At 45.0% G+C, this 12831-nt stretch overlaps 1 protein-coding gene across 1 annotated transcript in view; it reads left to right on the forward strand.

Moving 5' to 3' along the window:
* The window catches only part of PMFBP1 (polyamine modulated factor 1 binding protein 1), a 47332-nt gene that overhangs the window by 26925 nt on the left and 7576 nt on the right, over positions 1 to 12831 (forward strand). The window contains exons 9-18 of the mRNA XM_059382320.1: positions 546 to 786; positions 2701 to 2890; positions 3054 to 3207; positions 4244 to 4411; positions 4681 to 4818; positions 9176 to 9340; positions 9869 to 10036; positions 10358 to 10525; positions 11369 to 11472; positions 11994 to 12068. Coding sequence (XP_059238303.1) covers positions 546 to 786; positions 2701 to 2890; positions 3054 to 3207; positions 4244 to 4411; positions 4681 to 4818; positions 9176 to 9340; positions 9869 to 10036; positions 10358 to 10525; positions 11369 to 11472; positions 11994 to 12068 — 1571 coding nt within the window. The remainder of the gene's footprint in view (positions 1 to 545; positions 787 to 2700; positions 2891 to 3053; positions 3208 to 4243; positions 4412 to 4680; positions 4819 to 9175; positions 9341 to 9868; positions 10037 to 10357; positions 10526 to 11368; positions 11473 to 11993; positions 12069 to 12831) is intronic.

A 12831-nucleotide genomic window follows, 5' to 3' on the forward strand; every position in this document is an offset into this window, starting at 1 on the left:
TAATGCCAGGTACTGATAAGTTCCTGTTTCACACAGGGTGGTCAGGGAAGGCCTCTGTGATAGGGTGACATTTTGGCAGAGATTTGAATGAAGTGAGGGAGCCACCCAGGCAGAGGTCTTCAGGAAAAATATTCCAAGCAGAGGGAGTAGCAAGGGCGAGAGTCCTCAGGTGGGAATCTGCTTAGAATATTCTAGGAGACAAGCTCAAACCAAGAGAGTTAGGGGTGGCTGGAGGTGAGGTCAAACCAGACCATCAAGAGCATCCCAGGAGGTTGCTGGAAGGAGAGTGGCCTTTTTCCAAATACATGGAGCCAGCAGAGGGCTTTGAGGAGAGGCAGAACAAGATTGGACTTAGGCTTCCAGAGGGCCCCTTCTGACTGCTGCGTTGGGAATGGACTGACTTAAGGCAGGAAGTGGAGGTTGGAGATTGTGTGATATCCAGGCCAGAGAAGATGGTGGCTGGAGAGGGCTCAAGATAATCTGTACCCAGCTTCGATGGGTAGCTGCTCAGGCCTCTATCAGTGGTCACCCTTTGCTTTCCTCAGCTCCTCCAAGAGAAAGATGAAATGTTGCATGAGCTCGAGAAAGAACTGTCACAGGTTCAGAACAGCCTCATGAAAAAGGAGATGGAGTTGGAGAAGCAGCAACGAATGACAACAGAACTTGAAAGCACCATCCAGGAGGCAAAGCAGGATAAGTCCAGGGCAGAGTGTGGGGCCCTGCGAGCTGAGATCCAGAAGCTGAAGGACAATCTCGAAGATGCCCAACAGCAACAGAAGCTGGCAGGTGAGGCCCTCAGCAGACGGTGTCCCCACCACACTTCAAACCCTCGCTCGGGGCTAGGGCAGTCCCCCCTCTTTCTCTGAAGGCCACTTCCTGCTCCTTTCCCCGCTCCTCACTGCAGACCTTGTCACGATCTCATGGCACATCTCACAGGGATCACAGCGCCCGCCAGAGCTCCTTCACTCGCCCTTAACTGGGAAGGTGAACTGCTGAACGTTCAACGCCTGCTGTTTCCCCAGCAGCGTCCTCTGAAGTTCACCTTTCGCCATCACAGGGAGGCCAGGGCTCGGAACTTTACTTTGTGCTCTGCATTCCTCCCCAACTTCTCCAGGACCTCCGTCACACAATTTATTCTTCCCTTCCTTTAGACACCTTCTCTCCCCTTTATTGCCTCCCAACACATTCTCTCCCGCCTAGCCTGCTCTACGGATCATGTCCTTGCTGCTCTGCTGAAACTACTTTGCCAGAGGTCATTAATAACTTCTTTCCCTGGGCATGGACTTGCCCTCGGGGGGATGAAAACAATCAGAAATTAGGTACTGGTGATGGTTGCACATCTTTGTGAGTATTGCAGAAACCACTGACCTGTATGCTTTAAAGTGTTTAATGTTATGTTATGTGAGTGACATATCAATTGGGGGGGGGGAATGTCCATAGTGTGGCCTCCTTCCCCGCCCTCCTGTAACCGTGTGTGTCTGAGGGTGGTCTTGGCCTCCCTCCCTCAACAGTTTTTTCCCATCTTTGGAGATCAAACAAGTCCCTTCTTCTTTCACAAATCTCATTCCCTCCTCTGACAGTAGTCATCCATCCCTTAATCTCTGCCTTCCCCCTTCTAGTTTCATTCTTGGAACAACTCCAAAACCTAGAGCCCCAACCCTTACTTGCCCCCTGTGGTCACTCTTGTCTCTAGAGAGTAGCTCCACCTGGGCAATCCACCTTCCCCTCTAACCCAGCATTCCCCAAACTGAACTTCCTCTTCTCTGCTTAGAAAAGAAATTCCTCCTCCTTCTTCCAAGGTATATCATTATTCCTGTGTTGACACCATCTTTCGTCCAGCATCCCAGGCTGAAAAATGGAGACAAAGGTGATGTTTCAACAGAAACAATAACAGAAACTTTAGGAAGTCCTTCTCCTTTTAATATGTTTCAATTTTCCTCTAATAATCTTTTTGCCAGGTCTCTGCTCAAGAACCCACTAACTTAACTCTAAACATTTCTCTCTGGCTTTCAGAATCTTCCAAAGCCCACTCCTGTCCATGCACTCACTCAGCAGTCTAACAGCACTCCTCCATGCACTCACTCGGCAGTCTTCCAGCACTCCTTCCCACTGTCCTTCCCAGTCAAACCCATCTCTTCCCATCCTCTTCCCACTTGCCTCCCCCATTCCATTCCTATGCATTTGCTCGAATGCTTCCCCCTCTGGAATTCCCTTCCTCCTCCTTATTCCCAGGCCCAGCAGCATCTCTGTCCTTCCGTAAGTCCCTCCCCAACTGTTCTCACCCACACTGATCTTGTTTCACAGGAGTTCACGGTGAGTGCACAGTTCACATGACTGGGTTTTCTAGGTCACGTGGGCTGGTTATGTCTCCCTCACGAGACTCTAAAGTCCATTAGGGTCAGGATTTGTCCCTAACGACAGGATGAGTCACATAAGAGATACTGAGCAATTTATATTGATTTGTTTAACTTTAGTCCAGAAGCAGTCTACAGCTGGGGGATAGCTGAAGACAGATGACTTAACAGAGCTCCTTAGGAGTGATAATGAGATGGAGAGAAACAAGGACAGATTGTAAATTGAAATAGGTCACAAATTGAAGGAACAGTCTTTTTAACTGGTCTTATCTGAGAGTCAGATCTTCACACATGCGTATCCCTTCTCCCACACACATGTGCCTGGCTTGTCTGCTGGGTTCTGTAGCTCAGCAAGCCTCCCAGTACAAAGAAGAGACCCTTCTGGCAAAGAATAACCTGGAGGATGCGCAGAGGAAACTGCAAAGCTACCTTTTCCTGGAGAAGCAGAAGACAGAGACCATCCAGGAGCTGCAGAGAGAACTTCAGAAGCTGCAGAAGGATTCCTTGATGGCTGGAGAGGAACTCGCCCCCAACAGGTACCACTGTCTCACTTCCAGGGAGAGGCTCTGTCTCTGGGGAGCCGGTCTGGACTCGGCAGCAACTGCCTGGGACTGAGGTAGCAAGCCTCGGGCAGCGAGCTCACAATCTGCTAACGCAGATCCTGAAGTCTGTCTTCCTCTTGTCGCCATTTTGCTTTAGGAAGCGGATAGAGGAGCTGACATTGGAACTCTCTGAGACCCGGAAGAAGCTTGAAAATTCAGAAAAGGAAAAGAGGCAGTTCCAGAAGACCACGACTGAGCAGGAAATGAAGCTGAATGAACTGCTAGACCACCTAAAACTCCTTCAACACCAGGTATAACGGGCAAGTAGGCTGCCAGCCCAAGCATCTGCTCTGCCTGAGATTAAATATATTGGTCTTTATTGGGGAAGATGCTACTACCAATCCATTCAAACTAATTATCCAGCATTTGTGTGAGAAGGCTAAGCCAGCCTGTTAGCTCTAGTTCCCACGACCCATAATAAGCATTCTCAAGGGCTAAGCTTAAAAACAGTCAGAGGACAATGTTCGGTTTTTTTAAATAGGATTCAGAACTATCCTTGTCAGTCATTTTAAAGTCCTCAATCTCTGAATTATTCTTTTTGTGCTTTTCTAAGATTTTTTTTAACTTTATTTAAAGAGGGTTTTTTTTTTAATTGTGTTATGTTAGTCACCATCCAGTACATCTTTAGTTTTTGATACACTGTTCCAAGATTCATTGTTTGCATACAACACCGAGTGCTCCACGCAATACATGTCCTCCTTAATACCCATCACCGGAATCACCCAGCCCCCACCCCCAGCCCCTCTAAAACTCTCAGTTTGATTCTTGGAGTCCACAGTCTCTCATGGTTCATCTCCCCCTCCATTCCCCCCCATTCAGTTTTCCTTTCCTTCTCCTAATGTCCTCCATGTTATTCCTTTTTATGTGGAAAGATTTGGTAAGTGGGAGAGAAGGTTGTTGCTGTGGGAACTAGATCTATAAATAAAATAAGTTGGTATATCTAATTGAACCAAAAAAATATTGCTGGACATCTGAGGAAACTTTTTTATTATCCATGCTAAATAACCAACGGGTTCCCCTCATATTTATCTCAGCCATTCTCTTTGTCTGGGGAGGGGTGGTGGTTTTGTTTTTTCAAAAATATACAGCTTAAGACTGTCTTTCAGGCCATTCTTTTTAAACAAAACCAAAAAAAGGCAGGATTTTTTATTTATTTGAAAGAGCAAGCAGGGAGCCTGATGCAGGACTCAATCCCGAGACTCCAGGATCATGACCTGAGCCAAAGGCAGATGCTTAACCCACTGAGCCACCCAGACATCCTCTTTCAGGCTAGTCTTTATTTCTCAGCACAGGGAGCAAGGCTCTGCCAAAACCAGTCTAACCGAGGAGCTTCAGGAGGTGACAAGATTACTGGAGGAGAAACGGGAGCAGTTGAAAAAGAGCAAAGAACAGGAGAAGTTGCTGGAGCAAGAGCTTGAGACATTCCGACAGGAGGAAAAAAGGAAAGAAAAAATGGTGAGAAGGAGAGTCCAGGGAGGGCTGGGTTCACGAATCCAGGGCAAGACTCGAGCCCCACTGAGCCTGGCAGGATACAGAGGCCGTGGGTGCTCAAACCTCAGAAGAGAAGGGAGGGAAGGTAAGAAAGGCAAGGTAGAAGGAGAGAGAAGGCCCAAGACACCACAGGCTGCAGAATGGAGCTGGGGGCGTGGGAAGGAGGAGCAGGCTGCTCTGGGAGTCTGAGGTAACACCTCTTTTCTGGGTTTTGTTCTCTAATGGGGGAGCAGACAAAGGAAAATTTGCGGATGTTGGAGGAGGAAAATGAGAATGTCAAAGCACAGTTAATGCAATGTTCCGCACAACTGGAATCCTCTCTGAGCAAACAAAATGCCTCCCAGCAAGTCATCCAAGAGCTAAACAATGAGGTGAGTTGACAGAAACCCTGAGGGAGTGCAAACGTAAGCCCTGTGACCCTTGACCTGAAATCAGCACTGACCTCTCCTCCACCACGGAAATGCAGCTAAATGCTCAGCCCACGTGTATCTTGTAGTGCCTTTAGCTCCACTTTTCTCCTCGAAGTGGGGGTAACCCTTCCACAACCATTTGCTCAGTCAAAGAAATATATGTGGAAGGTCTTATTTGATATCTGCTGGATCTCCCAAACTATCTGGGCTTTGGCAGCGATATTCCACAGCAACATTTCAGACCAGAGTTGAGTGAGTCCATTGTTGGGGGCAATTTGCTAGGGAACACTGCCAAAAATAGTGTCAAAGCACAGAAAGGGCATAGAAAGGGAGACAGTCATTTGTCATCACACAAATAAAAATGACAGAAAAGTGTAAATGGCATCTGACATATACAAGGCACCATGCTTGAAGTCAGTCATCATTTATTGACCATCTACTTATGCCCTTCACATGCCTTCCATCTAGTTGACTCCCAAAAAGATAGACATTACCCTGATCCTCATTTTGCAGAGGAAAGAAAGGCTGGGGCTCAAGGTAACCAATGAATAAGCAATGAGAGGGACCACCACTTGAACCTGGATCATCTAGCTCAAACACCTAACCTCTTTCCCCTTCATCATGAATGGCAATACTTTCCCTAACTGCATAGATTGCATCTTTCTGCAGGAAACAAATATAGCATCTTGATAGGTGGTCTCTGTGTTACAAATGAAAGCAGCTCTGATTCCTTTATAATTTAAGAAGAAAATATGTTAATCTTAAAATAGTATGGACTATGCAAAGTATAAGAACAGCGCTGCCAATGGGACTTTCTACTAATATACGGTATCTACTAGCCATATGCGACTGTTGACTGCTTGGAATATGGCTTTGTATGACGAAGGAACTGAGTTTTTAATTTTAATATTAACTAATTTTAGTTTTATTTAAAGGTAAATAGCCTCATGTGGCTAGTATCTACCATATTAGATAGCACAGAAACTGACATTTCTGGAGTTTTGTCCTCTAGAGATATAAATCTCTCCTTTGCTGTGGTCCAGTGCTGAGGTCTGAGTCACTGAGACCCCTCCCAAGGAACCTCCCTGAATATAAGAGATATTACCTCAGTATTTAATATGGCCATATTATCATGTTTGCCAAAAGAAAGATAACCGTGTAAAGGTGGAAGGAAAAGCACTCATTTCAGAATTCCTTTGATAGAAATCAGGAGACTGCAGGGGTTTTTTGGTGTGTATAAACATGTTCAACTTTTTAAAAGCATACCTCAAATATAGTAGATGTATTATCAGTTGAAACAGGTTATTGGAAAGAGGCTTAGTTTTGCATTCTAAAATGCATTTTCTTTCATCAATATTCCATATCTCAATTTTTAAAGTTACTAACTGAAGGCAATAGATCTTGAGATTTTTTTTCATCTCTTTGATTCTAGGACATTTTTCCACTACATTTTATAATTAATTACTGTTAATAAGAAAGCTAATTTATTTTACATATTTATTCTGTATTTGGACTTCTTATTGAATTCACTTCTAAGCAGTAATAGTTTTTCAGTTACTTCTTATGGATTTTCTGAGTAGATGATTGTATCTCATTTGCAAGCAACAACAGTTCTCTAAGTCTTTGTAATATTTTTTTGGGGGGGGGGCACCTGGGTGGCTCAGTGGGTTAAGCCACTGCCTTCGGCTCAGGTCATGATCTCAGGGTTCTGGGATCGAGTCCCGCATCGGGCTCTCTGCTTGGCGGGGAGCCTGCTTCCTCCTCCCTCTCTCTCTGACTGCCTTTATGCCTATTTGTGATCTCTCTCTGTCAAATAGATATATAAAAAATCTAAATATATATATATATATATATATTTTTTTTTTTTGTCTTATTGCATTGCACAGTACCTACAGTTTGGTGTTCAACATAACATCCTTTTCTTGCTTTAATGTTAATGGAATCCATCTGTTTTGGTATGGTGTTCTTTGTAATATGGTGAATAAAATTAATTAATTGATCCTAATTTTGGCCCACCCTTATATTCCTAGTATGAGTCCTGACAGTGTGTCATGTATTACTCTTTTAAAACAATACTTGAAACGTTCTAGGAAGTAAAATAAGGTCAGTATGACTGGAGTGCAGTCCTCAAGGAGGATGTGGGCATAGGATGAGAATAGAAAGATAGGTAGGGGTAGACACTGTGGCCTCTGTTAAGCAATTTGGGGTTTTATTCTAAGAGCAATGAAAAGACATTGATGATATTTCCTTAAAGGCACTGGAGAGGTGATTTGAGCTAAGTTTTCAAAGCATAATTCTGACTAATGTGTGGAAATACATTGCAGAGAAGGGTAGGTATAGAAGTGAGGGATCCGGTTAGGATATTATTGCCATTCAAGCTAGCATAGCATCAGTGAAGACAGAAGTTAGCAAATTCATGTGTTTTGGCAACGGAGTTGACCAGACTAATGATGGACTGAATGTGAGAGGAAGTAAGGAATCAAAGATGACTTAGAGAAACTCACCCATAAAACCATCTAGGCCTAATGCTTTTGGCAAGGGGGAGAGTACATCTTTATAAGAACTTTTATTAAAACTCCTTGATTGTATAATTTATAAATATGTATATATTACAGATTTTTAATATTTTTCTCCAAGCTAAACCACTGATGTTAGAGAAGTTTAAAATAAAGTCTCCAAACTCCAATGGACTTTTGGTTCATAACAGCCTTCCCAACTTACCTCTTTTCTCAAAAAAAATACTGCTCCTTTCTTCCCCAGATTTCCCTATGATTTTGCCACTGCTTCTTTGTGCCAGATTATAGTCCACTTTCACTCCCAAATAAGCCCATATTTTGCAGGAAATTTTTAAAAATAAAAACAAATAAATAATACAAATAATAAATGATATATACTTATTACATATAAATAAATAACAAAATCAAATAATTAAGCTTCTGTTTTAGCTTTTAACATCCCTGTGATTTATGTCACCACCTTTCTTTATGTTATCCCACCTCTGTGATGACATTTCCTGATCTGGCTACCAATTATCAAGAGCTTACAGTGAATTGCAATTTCTTCAGTGATTCCTCTGGTTTATTGGGCAGACCCAGGTGACTCCATGTTTTCAGAAGTTCCCAAAAAAGATGCATTTCTTTTTCCAGAAGACCAAATTATTTTATCTTTCGGAATGGTTTCCTTCCCGGCACTTGTAAATATAGAGTCAAAAGTATAATCTGACACTTCTTATCTCACCATTTCCTAGACTTGAAGATATTCAAAATTCCATGTAAAAAAATAAATAAATTTCAAGCCTGGAGCAGTTACTGAAGGAAACCCAAATTTGTGTGTTTCTGTGTAGATGGCCACATAGAGGATGTGGGTGTATTAAAATACCAAAGAACAGATAAAATACCAAAGAACAGAAGCTGGAAGTAGATCTCTGCCTTGTACTTAAAAGTATTTAAAAACATGTCCTGTTACTTAGCATGTTCAGGACCAAACTCACAGCTGTATAGTAATTTTTAAGCCCTTTTAACCTATATAACTTCATTTGATCACCACTAAAATTCTATGAAACAGTTGAAAGTAACTGGTTTGCAGAAGAGGAAACTGAGGCTCAGAGTGATTAAATAAATGAAAGAACCACAACCTCTAACTGCAGATCTCAATTCTTTTTAACTATAGCGTGAATACTCATTACTAAGTTTAAGACACCAACTTCAGTTTTTAAACATGTTTTATCAGAACTACATGTTCAGTGCATCCCTAATTCCAAACATTGCCCTAAAAAATAATTCATTCAGTCAAAAACAATTATTTAGTATTTACTGAGCACATATTATATAACATGCCGTGAGCTATAGGCAGTGGAGATACAGCAGTGAAGGAAGCACATACAGTCCTGTTCTCATGGTGCATCGAGTATAGTGGACTAGGTCAGGAACTAAGGAAGGTATAAAATGTACAAATGAAATATTGTATCATGGTTCCTGACCTAGAACTGAATTCCAAATCCTTATTAAAGGCTATAGATTCTGTGAAAGGGATTATTCATGTACTTAATACATCAAAGCCCAGTACTGCCAGTACTCCTTGTATGGGGGGGGGGGGGGCGCTGCTAACTTAGAAGGGGAAATGTGGGGAGAAGCATATTGAAGAGCCTGGGAAGGCAGCTGTTCCTTTTATAACAGTGAGGGAAGGGTGGAGGCCTTATCACAGACTGCTCTGCATGTTAGTACAGAGAGAAGAGAGCCTCGCTCTTGTCCATTTCCTGTAGACACAGAGAATTCCTCTGTAGCCATGAACCTTGATAGTGATGTTCTCCCTCCTAAAGCTAGTCCTTCAGAAGGATGCCTTAGAGAGTCTGCAGGTCCAGCTGGAGAAGGCTGTGCACAAGGAGAAGCAATATCTGCAGACCATGGTCTCTAAAGAAGCCTATGAGGAACTGTCCCGAAAGTCAGTCGCATGCCAAGATGACCTGACACAAACTCTCGAGAAGGTAAGCCGCACCCGCTCTTCTCCAGGGCTGTTTGAGGCAAAGAAATGTCCGAGGAGCATGGAAAGTGCAAGAGTCAATTCCCCGCACAACTGGCTGTCACCAGGACCTCTGCAAACTCTTGCCTGAGCTAGGATGTCCTTCCAGGGAAGGCCTGCCTCCTTGTAGTGAGGACTCGTTTGGGGGGAGAAAGGGAACACAAAGAATGAGGCCAAATCTAACAACTCTTTCTGCCCACAGATGACCGGGGGGGGGGGGGGGGGGCAATTTGTGCTTCACCCAGTGCCGATCGTGCCTAGCTGATCAGTTCAGAGAAATGGAAAAAGAGGACATGGGGTAGGGGAATGAGGGTGTAGCAAATCAACCACTGTCACTTCCCACCCCTCTCTGGGACACTAGGCAAGTGAGCAGGTGTCTGTGCTACCCTGAACAAGGGATGAGCATGGACGGGAACCCTTCTCCATTCGGCACTCAATAGAATAGGCCAAAGAACTGTGACAGGCATTCTTATCCCCTTTGTCTTTATGGAAGCTCAATCATACGACCTCAGAGACCAAGAGCCTGCACCGAAGCTTGGCACAGGCCCAAGAGAGGAAAGCTCAGCTGGAAGATGAAATCCTTGCTTACGAGGAGAGGATGAAAAAGCTCAACATGGAACTAAAAAAACTGCAGGGCTTCCAACAGCAGAGTGAGCTAGAGGTGAGGAGCAGCCAGGAGCTTAGGCTGTGTCCCTGTTCCAGGTCCCCAGGGTTTCTCTCCTCTCGCCCCGAAAGTCCTTAGTGCAGAGCCATTCCCTTTGACGGAAGGGTTCCCTCCACTTGCGGGCTCTGGGAGCTTAAGGCAAAGGTGGTAACAGTCAGAGCAGGGGCGCCCTCTGCTGGTACTGGAAGTAAAGTGCCCCCCCCAAGGAGTCTCCCCAAGTCAAGAAAGCGGCTCTCCTGCCTTTTCACAGAGCCTCTGGGCTCAGGACGGGCAGCCGGCCAGCCGGGGTCTGTCTCCTCACTTTGTGCCCCTGAACAGGTTCAAGCCTTCGACAAGAAGCTGGAGGAGATGAGCAACCAAGTGTTGCAGTGGCAGAAGCAGCACCAGAGTGACCTCAAGATGCTGGCAGCTAAAGAAGAGCAGCTCCGGGCTTTCCAGGAGGAAATGGCCACCCTGAAAGAGAACCTCCTGGCAGATGAGAAGGAGGTGGGCACTCCTCAGCTTCTGGTCACTTCCTCCCAGACCTCCCAGCCCATCCACAACCACCTGGATACTAGACCAACGTTGGTGGGGGTGGGAGTGCCTAAGAGCAAGGAAATGATACCTCTAGCCCACTCTATTCAGTACAAGGTAGGGTCTGGGTGCTCTAAGGCCCACAGCAGTTTTCTCAACCCAACTATCTTCCTGTGCCTTCACTGATAGAGGTAGTGAGCAGAACAAAGGCCCATTCCAGAGAAGACTGCCATCTCCTGATCAGGTATACCAGCTGTCCCTGACTTAGATAATGCCCAGGGCAGTCCTCCTCCAGCACCCATCCTGACATTTTCACTTACTCTGCAGTAGAATCTGCTAAGAGATCTTCGAGCATGCCTTATGCCCCTGTCCTGGAGCAGTGAAGTTCACGGCGGGTGGCCACAGATATCTTGGTTTAGCCACAAGGCCTTTGCTTGTATTAGGAAAAAAAAAAAAAGGCATCCATTCCTCAAGATATTTTTTCTTCCATCTGTTAAAATATTGGCTTAATATATTGCTTTTTTAAAACAAAGATGTTTTAATGCCTTTGCCCAAAAATCATTATTGTAAGTATACACATCTACTTTGTCTCTACTATAAACAGTGCCCTGCTCAGTAATGTCATCTTTGTGTGCATGCACTATTAGAGGTGAGATGCTGCTGTGTCAGGTCCAACTCTGGCCTAGGGGTTAGACAGCAGAACCAATGTTTCTTCTTCCAGGAAGAGAGAAGAGACCTGATTTGGGAGTAGGGAGGTGACAGGCCTGTGCTTCGCACCCCTCTCCCTAACAATCTCATTTTCTTCTCGTACCAAAGCCCTCTAGTGTGCCCCAGCGGTCTGTGACTAAAGACACCTGTAGGCTACGCCGAGAGAATGATCAGATTATGTCCAACATGGAGCAATGGGCAAAAGAGCAGAAGTAAGTAAGGAATTAAAAAGAAAGGCAGGGTCCCAAGGCTTGGGCTGAGCTGAGAAACTGCACATATGCCAAAGAATAGTGTCACATTCTCACACACACACACACACACGCTGCCTTCTAGGGAAATGAATTCAGTGATAGCTCACATTCAGGAGCTGGGAATAAGATGGAGGGGCCTCAACTTTTCAGGCAGAATCGGGAAGACCTGCTGACTTAGAAAGAGAGCAGCCCCATGATAAAGAAGATGCTCTGCTGCAGGTCAAATTTCCTCTTCCAAACCTGGAATCTGGCTTCCCTGCCTAGATCCCTTGAACTCACTGAGATCACGGTGATTTTGCCTAGTAATTGAGAATGGAAGGTTCCCTCAACTGCCAGGTGCTAGGGAGGCTCTAGCTTGGGGAGTGGGTGATGAGCTGGGGTCTAGGGCTCAGCGGATGCCTTGCTGAGAACGCCAGCCTCCCAGCCAGCCAGCTGTGCTCTTCTCATGGGGGGGGGGATTTCTTTTATGGATTTTATTACAGGATCGCCAATGAGAAACTAGGAAACAAGCTCCGTGAGCAAGTCAAATATATTGCCAAGCTGACTGGTGAAAAGGAGTAAGTCATCCCACACCATCCAGGCTGCTGCTTGGGCCCTAAGGAGAAGGGCCAGCCACAGGCCAGGTCTGGGTTTATCCTTAGATACATGCAGCTGACCTCAGGAAAGTGCTGGTACTGTGGAAAGATTCTGGGTCATGAATCTGCATTTATGTGACCATGGGCACATCACCTCTTTGGGTCTTCCCTCATCAACAATATGGAAAGGGGTTACTAATCTCTATGCCATGCCCCTTCCCACTGTCATCTTCTATGATTCTCAGAGGACCAAAATGCTAAGAAGGAAACAGGAACTGAAAGGCAGGGTAGAGGCTAAGGTGCTGTAACAAAGAGACCTCCAAATGAAGGAACATAGAACATGGAAGAACCATCCCTAGGAAGTGAATAGTCCGGGTTGGTGGGGTTCCTCTGTCCCACGTGGTCATTTGGGGACCAAAGTTTCTTCTACTTGTTGCTCTACCTTCTCCTGTGGCCATGCTTCATCCTTACGGTCAAAGGTGGCTAATCAGACGGTAGTGTAGGAGGAGTGCTGGAAGTTTGGGGACAGAGAGGAAAGTATGGATGTCTAAAATCAAGATTTCAGAGATGGGATAGTCACAGATAATGACAAGCTTTCGGGCAGTGGCTCCCAACCCTCTGTCAGGGAACACTTAGAAAATAACCACATTTGTTTGGCACAGTGGAAGAATTTGGGATGTGTTGTTTGAGACAAGTTGACCAACCAGTGGCTGCCCCAAGAGCTGAGGGTGTCTACATCTCAGCA

The sequence above is a fragment of the Mustela nigripes genome, chromosome 17 (genome assembly GCF_022355385.1).
Source record: "Mustela nigripes isolate SB6536 chromosome 17, MUSNIG.SB6536, whole genome shotgun sequence".
NCBI classification, from domain to species: Eukaryota; Metazoa; Chordata; class Mammalia; order Carnivora; family Mustelidae; genus Mustela; species Mustela nigripes.